The 16,573-nt window shown below is 39.1% G+C and overlaps 1 protein-coding gene across 1 annotated transcript; it reads right to left on the bottom strand.

Annotated features, from left to right (window-relative positions):
• Nucleotides 1-787: 787 nt before the first annotated feature.
• LOC121523754 (oocyte zinc finger protein XlCOF20-like) lies at nucleotides 788-15,757 on the bottom strand. The gene is made up of 2 exons (XM_041808773.1): nucleotides 15,646-15,757; nucleotides 788-2,696 (listed from the first exon to the last, which is right to left on the bottom strand). The coding sequence occupies exons 1-2, from the start codon at nucleotides 15,668-15,670 to the stop codon at nucleotides 1,720-1,722; spliced, it is 1,002 nt and encodes a 333-aa protein (XP_041664707.1). The 5' UTR covers nucleotides 15,671-15,757; the 3' UTR covers nucleotides 788-1,719.
• Nucleotides 15,758-16,573: the final 816 nt, after the last annotated feature.

The following is a 16,573-nucleotide window of genomic DNA, read 5'->3' as shown; positions in this document are numbered from 1 at the left end:
AATAATGATGTGCTTTACTATTTTTTCAGTTTTTTTGTAAATCAGTAAATCTGAAAATTCATGGATAAAAATAATTATTATGTTTTAGTCTAAAAATATCATTTGTGTTAAAGAGCTGCTACTTATTGGTGTATTAACCACTGCAGAAACATAAAAAAGGATTTTGGTAATTACCAGTGCTGTTAATTTAGGGCAGCTGTGGCATAAATCTTACTTTGGGTGTTGGTCTAATAAATTTGTTAAGCACTGTATGTATATACATATACATACATATATATGTATATACACACACACACACAAAACACCTCGTGTTTTTAAAAGCTATCCATTGCTATTACTATTACTACTATATTTATTTCTTATAAATATTATTATAATTATAATTATTATACATGATGTGCTACATGAAAAATACAGTGAAGTTTTGGGGGTTATATTTAATAACATTTCAGTTAGGCTAGTCAAAGACACACATGCTCAAATCTAAAAAGAGTCTGATCATGTAAGCATATCTCGACAAATAAAAATAGAAACATAATAAAAGCCAAAGATTACACAGATCGTTGGAATGGGACCATTTTTGCAGCTCTTCGTGGTTTTAGAATGAGCATATGACCAAGTGGTCATCGGTTGATGATCGTTATCGAAAGTACTACATATACAACTACGACTAACAATGATAATTTAATCATTGTTATTATGATTTGCATTAATAATAATGATCAACAGTATTTGACAGACAAAAGATAATGTTTTTTTAATTTATTTATTTTTTGCATTTATTCAGTACAGTGTTGCCAACAGAATGAGAAAAGGGAGAAGGTGTTTTAAATGTATAATAACTACAAAAGACCATTCAGTTACTGGTCAAGACAACAGGCAGATGACAAGGACCACAAGACAGACCAGTGAGGAGCTGATCAGCATCAGGACCAGTGTCTTTAGCGCCCATCATGGTAGTGACCACTGGTCCATGCCAGGGAGCAGCTGGTCTGTTATTCCGTACCAGATAGCAGCTGGTCGCGGGAGGCTGGTCAGGACTGTGTGGCTGGTTACAAACACAAAGACCTGCGTAATTGATACTACTACTCATACAACTACGACTAATAATGATAATTTAATCATTGTTATTATGATTTCTGTGAATACTGGTGATCAATAACATTGGATAGACAAATGATTATGGCTTCAAAAATGTATTCATCTGACAGTGAGAAAAGAAAAAAGGTTGTATTAAAAACAAATACAAACAAACACTCCACAGATCACTCAACTGGTCCAAACAACAGAACAGATCCCTGAGGAGGTGGTGCAGGACCAGTAATTTCAGTGCCCTTTGTGCCAGGGAGCAGCTGGTCCGTTGGTTTGTACCATTAAGAAGCTGGTCATGACCCCGTGCCACTGATCGTGACCAGTGTCTCTAGCACCTCTAGTGGTAGTGAGCACTGGTCCGTACCAGAGAGACACTGGTCGCGACCACTGAGGAGCTGGTCCTGACTACATGGCCCTGCATAAATTGTACAAATCATAGAAGATTGTATTTTATGGACAAAAGATTATGATCTCTGACATTTATTCGTCTAACAGTGCTGCCACCACAACTGGAAAAAGGAGAAGGTGTAATAAAATTACAAAAGCCGCTTCTCAGATCACTCACTAACTAATCCAGACCACAAGGACCACAGGACAGATCACTGAGGAGCTGCAGGACCAGTAATTTTAGTGCCCGTTGTGGCAGGGAGCAGCTGGCCCGTTGGTTTGTAACACTAAGAAGGTAGTCATGACCACTGAGGAACTGGTCGCGACCAGTGTCTCTAGCGTCCCTAGTGGCAGTAACCACTGGTCCGTGCCAGAGACCATGGTCCCTGGACAGACCACGGAATCGGCTACAACCCCTCCTGGAATTCTCTCACTACACTGAGAGCGGCTGAAGGGTTTTTCTCTAGTATGAAGTAGCTTATGTCTGTTCAAAGTTGCATGTTGGGAAAATTTTTTGCCACACTCAGAGCAGACAAACGGTTTCTCACCTGTGTGAGTTCTCATGTGTGCAGCTAAATTTCCTTTTACGGAAAATCTTTGATCACACTGAGAGCAGACAAATGGTTTCTCCCCTGTGTGAATTCTCATGTGCACAGTTAAAGTTCCTTTCTGGGTAAATCTCTGACCACACTCAGTGCAGCTGAAGGGTTTTCCTTTAGTATGAACAACTATATGTCTAGTCAAACCTTGTTCACCCTTAAATCTTTTTCCACACTCTGAGCAGATATACAATTTCTTTGTAATCTTTGCTCTCATTTCTCTGCTTTTCTCCACTGACTTTAAACCTGACTGGTGCTCTGTCATCTCCCTCCAATCAGCGCTGTCATCAGTCTCTGGATCAGAAGAGTCTTCAGTCTTGACCTCAGAATGTTGTTGTAAATCTCTCTCTGGATCAAAGTACCTGGCTGACTCTTTGGTTTGTTTTTGATAATGCTGTGAAGACTGAGGTTCCTCTTCATCATCTTCACTCTTCACAAGGACAGGAACAAAAGTGAACTTGATATCATCCTCCTCTCGCCCTTGAAGCTGATCTCTCCCTTGATCACTCCACAGCTCCTCAGGTTCATCTTTAATTTTCAGAGGCTCATGCTTTTCCTGCTGCTCAGGGCATGCCTCTTCTTTATTCATGGACAGCTGCTGGACCTCATCAGGAAAAACTATAACACAGAAACACACAGTAAGAAAAACTGACTGTATTTTAACACAAAACATCTTAAAGTAAGAAATGATATTTTATTTTGTCAAGGCCCCTCACCACCCCTTACATCTCATTTTATCAATTGATATTTTTTCTCATCTAGAGACAAGTCTTTATCTCAACAGTTCACCGTGCTGTTTTGACCACTTATCTGTCATTTTCATTTGCTTTACTCTGTGACCAATGAAGAAACTTCCAGACAGTTTTGGGCTTAATCTCAAAATGATCAAAACTACTAAAGATGGAAGAGGAGACACTGATAGAAATGGAAAAATAAGAATTAAAGAGTAGGACTGCAATGAATCACTAATGTTGTTTACAATATTTATGTCCCAAAAGGTATAAACTCATGAGCATTAGTTGTTAATAAAAGTTTTAAACTTGTGCTGCAGAGTTCTGATGAAAGTCTGGAAGCAAAGCAGAGATTTGTCCGCTACAACACCAAAACAAACTTTGGAGCTAACCCCACTTTTTTGACTCAGCAACACAACAAAAGTCCTGTTGTTGTTTTTCCTCAAGTGCTTTCATTGTGAACGCCCACATCAGGAAATGTAGTGCTTACAGTAGCAGCTTGTTTTATTCCTCAATTTCTTGTTTCAAAACTTCACATTGGCTGCAATAACCCCTAGTCAGAGCCTGTTTGATTGAATCAATTGATTTTCAGTTATTTAAATAGATTTTGTGCAGACGTTACTGTCAACATATTAATTCACTGAGTGCCATTTTACGTGTATAAACATCAAACTGTTTTTTCAGCGGCTGGCACAAGGGGGCGGTCTCATGCTCCCTGTGAGTAATTCTGGGGCTTCTGGGATTCGTAGTCAGAACATAGAAGAGACGGTGGGGTCAAAGAGCAGAGCTATCGTTACGGAGGTAATCTAAGCTAATAGTTCTAAAATAGACACTGGAAGAAACTTCAAACTTTTGCCTGAGAAATCACTTACTCACTGAAACCGACACTGAACTTAATGACAGCGAATCCAGGGATCAGCACGGTCATTCTTCTGCCTATGCCGGCCAAGAGGCTAAAGAATGCCGCGAGGTCTCCCCTGTGTGTTGGAGACAAAAGGCATCTGCTAGCCAGCTTGATACACACAGCGATGACACTTCAGAAACTGACTTTTCTGACCCAGACTCTGAGGAATGGCTGCCGAGTGAGTGGAGCGGATCTTGTTCTCTGTCCCAGAGCGACGGAGGTAAGTTAACATTCGGAACCAACTAATTATTCAGCCAAATTTATCAAATGAAACCATCACTCATGCTCCTGTAATTTCAGAGACAGACTTGAGAGAAGAGCAAGCCCCATGCAGTTCTGAAACACCGCCTGTTGGCAGAAAAAGAGGTAAGAAGAAAAAATTCTATATTATAGATTAGATATTATATATAAAACACATTATATAGTATATTACTTCTATAATTTACAGGCAGTGCCAGGGACACGCAAGCAGGAGAGGATGTGGGCGTATAGGGGGGGTCCTGTGGAGGCTGTCCAGTTCCAGAGTGTGAATGGCATGACAGTGACTGGAAGCATTGTTATTTATTTAACAAAAATAAAATCTCTCTTTTCTACCATCAATAAACTCCTACAACCCAGTGACAATACCTCCTCTTCCTTCACAGTCGACAAATGCAATACCTTCCTCATCTAGTTCCAGACCAAAATTATTAACATCTACAGCAGCTTCGCCACCCTCCCGCCCCCTACCACTCCCACCCCTCCCTCCCTGCCTGCACCCTTCTGCATCATCACCCAGCCACTGTCTCAGTTCTCCCCAATATACCCAACTGAAGTTTCCACCATCCCTTCCAGTTCAAAGAAATCTACTTACGTTTTGGACCCCATCCCTTCAGCCTTAATCATGAACTGTCTCCCAGCCATCTCCCCTCTCATTGCCACCATTATCAACTCCTTCCTCAGCTCTGGCTCAGTCCTCCGCTCTCTCAAACTTGCCGCCATCACCCCCATCCTCAAAAAACCCGGTCTTGACCCTTACTCCATGAGCAATTTCCAGCCAATCTCCAACTTCCCTTTTCTCACAAAAATCCTGGAGCGTGTTGTCTCATCTCAAATAAAATCTCACCTCTCCAATAACAACCTGTATGAAACTTTTCAGTCTGGATTCCGTCATCAACACAGCACCGAAGCAGCCCTTATCAAAGAAACAGATGACCTCCTCCTTTCCTCTGACTCTGGACACCTCAACATCCTCATCCTCCTCGACCTCACAGCTGCGTTTGACACTATCAACCACTCCATCCTGCTCTCCAACCTGGAACATTCCCTCAGCATCACCGGCACCGCCCTATCTTGGATCAGATCATATCCCACAGACAGAAAACAATTTGTTCACATAAATTACCACTCCTCCTCCACAGCTCCCCTGTCTCAAGGTGTCCCCCAGGGCTCGGTACTTGGTCCCCTCCTTTTCATCACATACCTACTTCCCCTTGGCAACATCATCTGTCTCCATGGCCTCAATTTCCACTGTTATGCAGATGACATTCAACTATACATCTCAACCAGCTCACTTACAACCAGTACTGTTACAACCCTGTCAAACTGCCTAAACGACATAAAATCATGAATGAACACTCATTTCCTTTCACTAAATTACAGCAAATCCAACATCATAATCATTGGCCCTAAATCCATCATGAAGAACATTCAAGATTTCAACCTCACTATCGATAATTCTACCCTCACATCCGCAACCTAGGCGTAATTTTCAACAATAATCTCTCCTTTGAACAGCAAGTCACACAACTTACCAAAACCACCTTTTTTCACCTAAAAAACATAGCCCGTCTCCGCCCACTACCCTCCTTCTCTGCTGCTGAAACCTTAATCCATGCTTTTATCACCTCCAGACTAAGTTATTGTAATAGCATTCTCTACAGTACATCCTCCAAAGTTCTCAATAAACTTCAAAGCCCTTAATGCTCTGGCCCCACCCTACCTCACTGACCACCTTCACTGTCACACTCCCAACCATAGTCTTCGATCTTCCACCTCCAACCCCCGGCTCAAGAACCAAGCACCAGACCTGGGGGGGACAGAGCTTTCTCCATAGCCGCCCCTTCCCTGCTACCAATCTTCAAATAAAGACCAGTTAGCAGCAGAGGTTGTGGCCCACACTAATAAGGTCTGACTGGCGTCATAATTAGAGTTCACTCATCATAAAAAATCCTCTCACACATTTTATCATCGAACAACAGTCAGCAATGATTTCTGCAGACCTGGGAACAAAGAAATATTGTTATCTGGAGCTAGCCAAAGCTAACAATGTGCTGCATGTAGCTGTATAAGTTAGCTAAAGGCTCAGCTCTCAGAAACATTTACTGGAAACAAGTTTAGAGAAGAAGAAAGAAAACAAACCTGAAAGAGCCTGAAACCCGGACATTTGACAAACATCCAAGAGACGAAAAAGGAGGAGAAAAGTCCACTCTGAACGCTCAAATAGAACACTGGAGCGTCGAACCACGCCAACAATGCTCGACGGTTAAGGAATCCATGACCCGGAAACTAAAACAACTCCCTCAGGCACACACTTCCGGCTGTCAGAATAAAACATTGAATAACCTGCCCTGAGACCAGGACACATGGCAGGATCAGATCAGCCTATATTTACAACAGAAACATCAGATAGTTCATATTTTGAGCTCCTAATGCTGGCACTAAAACTAAAGATTTTACTCTGTCAACATTTTTATTCGGATGTTGTCATGCCTCATACTGAGTTTAGAAAAATGTTTCTAATTACTTGTAAGTTGAACAGATCCACCTCTCCCTCTTGATTTCAGAGTGGTTGATATGGTCCCTTCAAGAAATACTGGGAATTTATGTTTGACTGTTCATTCTAAGATGGCAACACTTTCTAATTTGAATTACCATGCTATTCAGAACTATAGACATTAAAAGTACCTAACACTCATCTTTGTCAAATATTAGCTTTTTCTAAATGTTCTTTATCTCTTGGCGCAGACTTTTTTTTAAGTTATATTATTTCATCAACAACACAAGGAATTCATTTGCTCTTCAAATTGGTGTAAAATGTCTATCTGATGCTGTATGCTGTGGAATTTTTGATGTCTCTGACACTAAGCAGAAGTTAGTCTGGTGATGTGAAGGCTGAGAGAAATAAGTGAGATTTTGTGTCTTGTGTCTTACAATACAGGTCCATTTTTGACCGAAACAATTTAAAAGGCACTGTTTCTGACGGAAAAACAGCATAAAACATTCTGAAATCAACGGCATCAAAAATGAAACAGATCATATGAAAATCTTCTCTCTCTCTCTGGGGGGTTTTGTGCATCTTCAAAGAGAGAATTCCACCTGTCAGATCACTCTATCAGCAGTATGACATTTCTTATTACTAAGAAAGTCAACACTTTTCACAGGGAAAACAATAATGATGTTCTCTTGACCATGTTGTATCAGATTGTATTGATATTAAATTTAATTGCATTCATTAATGAGAGCAGCAACCAACAATGTGAGAATGAAATATGGAATAACAAAATTTAACCATCAATCTCAATCAGTCTCGTGCCTTCAGTTGTGAATTCTTGTTTCAGTGACAACCTTCCCAAAATAATGCTTTCTGGGCAAATGACTTACATTTTGAAGATTTATTACAAATAGCACCATTACAAAGTGTCAGTCACTTAGTAATATGAATTATAATGTAGGAAAAAAGGAAATGGCTAAATAGGGGATGACAATAATCTGATTTGATGAAGGGTGAGGATGATCTGAAACTGAGGAGAAAAAATACACGGAAGCATTTGGGAACAGATTTTTGAAAATAGTTCAGACTTACTTCATGGGTTGGAACAGAAAATAGGTCTGATTTGATTGAAGGTTTTTATGAACCCAAGTGAAACACATCAACCCATTCAGGAGGAATTAGACCAGGATCGCCTCCTTTGCTGTAGAGAGATGGAGTCCTGAAAGTGGAATGTTAGATGACAGAGGAAAACCTTTCATCCGGTCGTGGAAGCTGAGCGTTGCCAAAGTGGATCCCTCCTGATGGCGGTCTAACTTGGTAATCAATGTCCTCTCCACTGATTCGGGCCAACTCGTCCAGTTCAAAATAAAACCCCAAATGTCTTTAATTCACCCAAATAAACATCAAGAATAATGTCACTGGCCAGCCAACACCACGTCAGTGGGTTATTGGAGGAATTAAAAAGGCAGGTAAATTCAGCTGTGAAACTATGGTGCGCAGGATTCAGATAAGGTTATAAAAAGGTATTAAAAAGACTTTGGGTTGCTGTGACAAAGCCAAAATAATACAAAAACAACTAGAAAAATAGGCTGGAGGAGAAAATAGTTGACAAAGATTAACAAAGACCAAAAGATTGGACACGGTGAAAAACTTGGGAGGAAACAGAAAGAAAAAGCTAACGGCAAAAAATGAAATGCCAACCTACAGTAAAAGGAAATAAAACAAAAAGAGAGACTGAGTGATATGTAGGTTTCAGCACTGTTGAAAAAACAACTCCTGGACACAGTTATAACTAACTTTAAAAGAGACAACCAATCAGATATCAGCAGTATTAGAGAGGATTTGTTGCTGGGGACCTGCTTTATCTCAGAAGCACTGATGCATAGAGGCACTCCTGATACTTGAGCTGTCCCCATAAATGCAGGAAAGTTTTTCCTCCTTCAAAGAAACCAAAGGGAGTCAACGGGAACTGAAACCTGGGACTGCACTACAAGGTAATTCTTCCGATGCTGCTTCATTTTTTCTTTACGTTCAGTCAAATTTCATTTTTCGGTAATTCTCTCACCACCCTGAGAGCTGCTGAAGGGTTTTTCTGTAGTATGAATTTGCACATGTCTGGTCAAAGCTGAATGATGGGCAAATGTTTTGTCACACTCAGTGCAGACAAATGGTTTCTCACCTGTGTGGATTCTCATGTGACTCTTTAAATTTCCTTTTAGGCAAAATCTCTTACCACAATCAGAGCAGACAAATGGTTTCTCACCTGTGTGGATTCTCATGTGACTCTTCAAATTTCCTTTTCGGGAAAATCTCTTACCACACACAGAACAGTCAAAAGGTTTTTCACCTGTGTGAGTTCTCATGTGATCAGTTAAATTTCCTTTTGTGGAAAATCTTTGATCACATTGAGAGCAGACAAATGGTTTCTCTCCTGTGTGAATTCTCCTGTGTTTCATCATTGTGCATCTATGGATAAATCTCTGACCACACTCGGTGCAGCTGAAGCGTTTTTCTTTATTTTGAACAACCTTGTGTCTAGTCAAACCTTTTTTACCCTTAAATCTTTTTCCACACTCTGAGAAGATATTTAATTTCTTCGTAATCTTTACTCTCATGTCTCTGCTTTTTTCCACTGACATTAAACCTGACTGTTGTTCTGTCGTCTCCCTCCAATCAGCGCTGTCATCAGTCTCTGGATCAGAAGAGTCTTCAGTCTCTGGATCAGAAGAGTCTTCAGTCTCTGGATCAGAAGAGTCTTCAGTCTTGACCTTAGAATGCTGTTGTAAATCTCTCTCTGGATCAAAGTTCCTGGCTGACTCTTTGGTTTGTTTTTGATAAAGCTGTGAAGACTGAGGTCCCTCTTCATCATCTTCACTCTTCAAAGGGACAGGAACAAAAGTGAACTTGATATCATCCTCCTCTTGCCATTGAAGGTGATCTCTCTCTTGATTGCTCCACAGCTCCTCAGGTTCATCTTTAATTTTCAGATTCTTGTGGTTCTGCTGCTCAGGGCATGCTGCTTCTTGATTCACTGACAGCTGATGGACCTCATCAGGAAAAACTAAAACACAGAAACACATCGTAAGAAAAACTGACTGTATTTTAACACAAAACGTCTTAAAGTAAAAAAAGATATTTTAGTTTGGTAAGGCCCCTCCCCACCCCTTACATCTCATTATATCAATCAATATTTTTCTCATCTAGAGACAAGTCTTTATCTCAACAGTTGTGCTGTTTTGACCACTGATCTGTCATTTTCATTTGCTTTGCCCTGTGACTAGGGGTGCACGATACCTATCGGGCCAATAACAGGAAATTATTACATTATTCCGATAAGTCCAATATCATGATGAGTAGCCCCGATAACATACATATTATTGTCAGCATGGCAGTGCTGGTGTTTGTTTTCTTCACTTAACCCTTGGTCCCTTGTAATTTTTGTCTACATCTGTCCTTGTTTGTCCTGAAAACGGACATGCAGAAAGGTGTTAATAAAATAATCATTTTGCAACATTTTTTTTTTACTTTCACTGCCTCAAATCTCTTCAACAACTTCAACCCTGACCACTTAAAAAAATAAATAAATAAAATAAATTCAATGTTACACCCTTTTTATGCCAGTTTTTGTAATCCATGTCACTGCTATTTTTTATGGTAAAAAACAGAAAAAAACACCATAATTCCCATATAAAATGATCTAGAAAACAAATCTTTTTTTCAATAAATAGAGTCTGGGCCATGCCAATGACGAGTAGTACAATTGATTTTGATGCATTGAAATTTTTTCTGACGTGCCAAATGCCATATTTTAGCTACATCTGTCCTTGTTTTTCCGAAAACGGACATGCAGGAAAGTGTTCATAAAATACTAATTTTTCAACTTTAAAAAAAAACTTTCACTGCTTCAGATCTCTTCAACAACTTCAACCCTGACTGCTGAAAAAAAAACAAAAAAAACAATGTTACACCCTTTTTATGCCACTTATTGTACACTATGCCTATGACTTGGATTCGTCCATGCTAAACAGATGACCTATCAGTGCGTAAAATACACCAGTTTTACCCTCCTTTTCTTGCGCCTTGTTTTCTACCAAATCATACGCGAGCGAATGCATTTGTTCGTGTTAGGTTTATTTTATGTACAGACATAAAGAGTCAGAGGATATATGTAGGATATGAATCACGAACACGTGCATTTCCACCTCTAACCAAAATGTGACCACAAATAGGCCAACTACGCACAGGTAAGCCACATAAACTCAACACTGCCTGGTCTACTCAAAGTGCATCCATCTGCTTCGTCAATCATACTGCATATTGGATCTAATGACATAAAATCCCAACAATCCAAAACACTTAAGCAAGACTTTATGACGCTGATTGACTCTGTGTTGGATAGCAGGAGGAGATGCATTGTATCCAGCCCTATACCATCGCCGTGTTTTGGAAATGAAAACTTCAGCTGCCTCCGACAGCTACATGTGTGGCTTAAAGGATACTGCCTGAACCACGGCGTCCCGTTTGTTGACAATTTCTGTGCCTTTTTAAACAGATATCATCTTTTTGCTCACGATCATCGTCATCTAAATAAAAAAGGCAAACTCCTTTTGGCATCTAATATGGACATGAGGCTTAAATCAGTGAACTGTGCGTCCACGCAGACGCACCGAGGATGACTCGCGACTGTACCTGATACAATCCATCCTACCAGAAAGTCATTTTTTGTAAAGAGCGCTGCTATTCCCGTTAAAATCTCTTCTAGATCACACCAGAAACACTTAAAACGGTCTGCTTTACCATGGAACTTAAAGGCAATCCCCCTTCAACCTATTGTCATGTCTTTATCTGTTCCTTTACCTAACTCTTCTCTCTGCTCTCCTAATGCCTTTAAATCTAGAACAGGCTTGGGTTTAATTCAATGGCATATCAGAAGCTTATGTCAGCAGGAAAAACTAGACCATTTAAGCTTAAACATATTGATCTCTCAAGCAGACCCAGATACTGTTGTTATCAAAGAAACCTGGCTTGAACAAAGCATAAAGGACTCTGATGTGTCAATAAATAACTATACTCTTAATAGAATAGATAGGAATGGTAGAGGTAGAGGTGTTGCTGCATTTGTTAAAACTTGTTTCAATGTCTCCATCTTAAAAGCTTTAAAAGTTCCAAAATGTTTTGAAATTATTGCCCTGAAAATTGATTGTGGACAAAATAATTCTCTAGAGGTGATAGGAATCTATCATCCTCCTTCAGCGGACCCCTGTTGTATAGATAAGCTAGAGACCCTTCTTTCACAATATGTTAATAATGAAATGATAATTCTAGGTGATTTTAACCTTGACTGGTTATGTTAACGCTCTTGAAACCACTGATCCTAGGAAATCAACTGGAGCAGACAAATTAGATCCCTTCTTCTTAAAACTTTGTTCAGCATTTATCACTGAATATACTGCACACATTTTCAATCTTTCAATTTCCTCTGGCAAAATACCCTTTATTTGGAAAACTGCTCAGGTGACCCCTATATATAAAGGAGGAGACAACACAGACCCCAATAATTATCGTCCTTTCCAAATTATCCTATCTCTCTAAAATTCTGGAATCACTGGTAAATAAACAGCTCAAATCATTTCTCTCAAATCACTCTGTGCTTAGTCTCCACCAGTCAGGTTTTAGGTCCATGCACAGTACTACCTCTGCTGTTACACTAGTTGTTAATGAAATAGTTTCTAAAAAGAGGCATTGTGCTGCTGTTTTTATCGACTTGTCAAAAGCCTTTGACACTGTTGACCATAATCTTCTCATATAAACACTTAGTAATATTGGCTTTGACTCCACGACCTGTAAATGGTTCCAAAACTACATCAGTGATGGATTACAATGTGTGAAGAATGGAAATATTCAGTTGGATATTTTTACCACTGACAAAAGGTGTTCCACAGGGCTCAGTTCTGGGCCCAGTCTTATTTACAATCTCTATCAATAATATTGTGTCCTTCTTAAATGATTGCAATATCCATTTGTATGCAGATGATATGATTTTGTATCGTTTTGCTGATTCTGTCCAGCTTGCTGTTGACAAATTACAAATGTCCTTTGATATCCTTCAAAATGCTCTTGTAAGCCTTAAACTTGCTCTTAATTGTAACAAAACAAAACGTCTGCTTTTGTCAAGGGCTAAAGATGTGCCTCTTAACAGTCTACATTTATCCACACTGGATGGAACAATTATTGAAAGAGTAAGCATTTTTAAATATCTTGGGATTTGGCTTAATGAAACCCTTACATTTAAATGCCACATTGATTACCTTGTTGGCAAACTTCATCAGAAACGTGGTTTCTTCTACAGAAATTGGTCCAACTTCCCTTTTAACTGCAGGAAAAGTGTTATTGAGGCAGTCTTTATGTCAGTGCTAGAGTACAGCAATATTGTATATAGACATGCCGCTGCTTCCACTCTTAAATCTCTGGACTCAGTTTATCACTCTGCTCTCAGATTTATAACAGCAGACCCTTATAACACTCATCATTGTGCTCTGTATCACAAAGTTGGTTGGTCCTCTCTGGCACAGAGGTGTAATAAACACCTGTATCTCCTCATTTATAAATCTCTTCTTGGACGTACACCATTCTATTTAACATCAATGTTAAAATGGTCATCCGGACCTTACCAAACTCGCTCCACTGACTGTTTAGTGCTAAAGGTTCCACGTGTTTATTCTGAACAGGGAAAATCTGCTTTTAGCTTTTGTGCTCAAAACATGTGGAATCTTTTACAACACGCGCTTAAGATTGATACTCTCATTTCCCTGAGACAATTTGAGTTGATTATCTCGAATAATTTGACCACAGTTTGTGACTGTTTCTCTTAATCTGTAACTGCACTTTATTCATTATTATTATTATTTACATGCATTCTTGCTGGTAGGAGTGTTTTAATTTTATTGTTTTTATTATTATCCTGTAACTCCACATCATTGTAAATGAGGCAAACCTCAGTGATCCTCGAAATTCAAATAAAGGTTGATGATGATGATGATATAAATGTACTGCATCTTTGAGATATGATATATTCTTACCTATTGATCGAAAGGACCCGTGCATCCTCATGCCTGTGATTCCACTTGCTATGAAGTGAGGGCAACGTTGAAATTGTCCAAATGTCCCTCTATTTTAGTCCCAGTCTGCAGAACCCAGAAGTAGCATTTTCAACTGTAAAACACTCCACATATGGCATGTCCGGTTGTAAACATACACGCAGATTCGCACCCGATCACACACGTAGGAGCACACAAACTTTTCCTTACACATGTAGTCCACTCTCAGACACCCATATCTAGTGGCATGAATCAGTTCATTTAATTCTGATAATGTTTAGTGGGTGAAATAGCGCCCTGAACGGCCTGAGTCCATGGAAGGTAAACAATGTTTGCATTGCCAAGGGGGTTTAAATGATGCACTGGCCCCATCTGCTGGATCACTGTGGAATGGTGAAATTTAGATCCCTGGTGATCGACTGACTGCAAAAAAAACAGTTGCTTTAAGTTGTTTGGGTGCCCTAGACACACAGACAAAAAAACGTGTTTTTAATGGAAGTCTATGTGTCTGATTCCGGACAAACAAGGGTGGATGGAGCTATTTCGCGTCATGGGTGTTCTATGGGACACACAGTTTTCATTTTTTAAATTTTTTTATTATATGTAGAAAAATAATAACTTTGGCCAAATTTGATGCCTCAATCTATAAAAATGTGACTATTAACTAAAAAAAAACACTGATAAAAATGATGAATGTCCTCAAAACGGACATAGTAGGGTCCGAGGGTTAAGAGTCATCATTGTAACGACGTTAAAACGAAGCAGCAGCAGCCACTAGCCTCAGTTGCAGGCATTGGGACCGAGTCAATGGCTAACACCAGGCAGAGCGCTAATCCTAAGCAGGCATTGAAAACTGCAGAAAGTTTGCCAGAGCCAAAAGGTGCAACGTTATAATAACAAAATCAGTCTGACAGCCTCCTGATCCATCGCTACTTTCATAGACGCATACCTGCCTGCTCTGTTTGACATGGTTTCATTCAGTCTGATCGATGTTAGGAACAGAAGTTTAGCCACAGACCATGGTGGACTACATTTTTAACCTAGCTATGATATGCTCTTATATCAGTGCATATTTTTAATTTTTATGTAAAACATCAACTTGCTTTAGCAAGGCTGGCTTAAGCAGCAAAAACAAAACAACACAAAAAACAGATCCCCCAAATATCTCCAGTTGTTAAGCATAACAGCCTGTTATCATTTGGTTTTATGGGGGAAAACCTATGTCAGTTGTTTGTGTATGTTGTACTTGGTACACAAATGTGTAACTAAAAAAAAGTTAACTATAATAACAGTTATAAAGTCAGAATAGTTCTTTGTTTTTTTGAAAAACCCGAGTGACATTAGTTAGAATTAGTCATAAATATCTTTGCTCACTACATATTAACCCCTTCTTATCCCCAGATGTGCATAAACACATCAAATAAACTTCTTTTGTTAAATCAACAATTGAAAAAAATATATCGTTATTATCGATTATCGGCCATCAGTAGGAGGAAATTATCAGTTATTGGTATCGGTTCAAAAAAAAAAAAAAAAAACTTAGCGTGCATCCCTATCTGTGACCAATGAAGAAACTTCCAGACAGTTTTGGGCCAAATCTCAAAATGATCAAAACTACCAAAGATGGAAGAGAAGGTGCTGATAGGGTCAATTGATTTTCAGTTATTTAAAGAGATTTTGTGTAGATATTACCGTCTGCATATTAACTTTGTATTCAGCGTTACATGACTATTTTAATTCTGTTTGCTGCAGTAGCCCTGTGTTACTGCTGTTATTTCTATAGTTCACTGCTACCATAAATCTTCAGGTAACGACCAGTTAGCAGCAGAGGTTGTGGCCCCACTAATAAGGTCTGACTGGCGTCATAATTAGAGCTGACTCATCATAAAAAATCCTCTCACACATTTAATCATTGAACAACAGTCAGCAACGATTTCTGCAGACCTGGGAACAAAGCAATATTGTTATCTGGAGATAGCCAAAGCTAACGATATGCTGCATGGAGCTGTAAAATTTAGCTAAAGGCTCAGCTCTCAGAAACATTTACTGGAAACAATTTTAGAGAAGAAGAAAGAAAACAAACCTGGGAGAGCCTGAAACCCGGACATTTGACAAACATCCAAGAGTCGAAGAAGGACGAGAAAAGTCCACTCTGAACGTTCAAACAGAACACTGGAGGATCCAAACACACCAACGGTAATCGGCGGTTAAGAAATTATGACCCGGAAACAAAAACAACTCCCTCAGGCACACACTTCCGGCTGTCAGAATAAAGCTTTGAATATCCTGAGAACGGAACACATGATAGGATTCAGATCAGCCTATATTTACAAAAGAAACATCAGATAGTTCATATCTCGAGCTCATAATGCTGGAACTAAAACTAAAGATTTTACTTTGTCGGTATTTTTATTCGGATGTTGTCATGCCTCATATTAAGTTTAGAAAAATGTTTCTAAAATGAACTGAACCCTGGGTGTAAATGACCCATTACTTACTTAAAAATGCTTATTTTATTTTGAAGGTGATTTTCTTAGGCTTCTGATCATTTCTTTTTATTATGTCTGTAAGTGAGGCTTTTATTTTGAAAAGTAACAAACAGGAAGTTAAGTAAGAGACGATCTGAAAACGGAGAATGCTGCATAAAATATGAATCATTAAGACATAAACAATAGCGATTTTGCTGGTTAAGCACCCTGCTGTTTTGGGAACAAGGTTTGTGCTTTATTTGTTCTACGTTTTCAATATTACAGAGCTACTTTTAAGTGCTGAAAAGTAGTATTGTTCAACTTTAGCACGTGTGTGAGCTAGCAAGTTTCTGTATTTCTCATCACTATAACGCAGTCCGGTTAACGAGTTTGTGTTGTATTTGCAAAATACAAGTGAAAATGTGCATAAATAAGGTCAAAAGGTATTTCATATTGATTAAGACTTAAAAAGGGACGGATATAATATTTTATTTGAGCTGTTTATGTTTACCTGGTGCATTGTAATGTAAAACTGTTATGTAC

This window comes from Cheilinus undulatus, linkage group 16 (genome assembly GCF_018320785.1).
Source record: "Cheilinus undulatus linkage group 16, ASM1832078v1, whole genome shotgun sequence".
Lineage (NCBI taxonomy): Eukaryota > Metazoa > Chordata > Actinopteri > Labriformes > Labridae > Cheilinus > Cheilinus undulatus.
Note: the sequence above shows the minus strand (reverse complement) of the source record. Positions and strands in the feature narration are given on the sequence as shown.

Coding starts and splice junctions, on each gene's coding strand:
- LOC121523754 (XM_041808773.1), bottom strand. CDS start 15,670: ATGTCCGGGTTTCAGGCTCTCCCAG. Junction 2,697..15,645: donor CGGGTTTCAGGCTCTCCCAG/GTTTGTTTTCTT, acceptor TCTGTGTTATAG/TTTTTCCTGATGAGGTCCAG.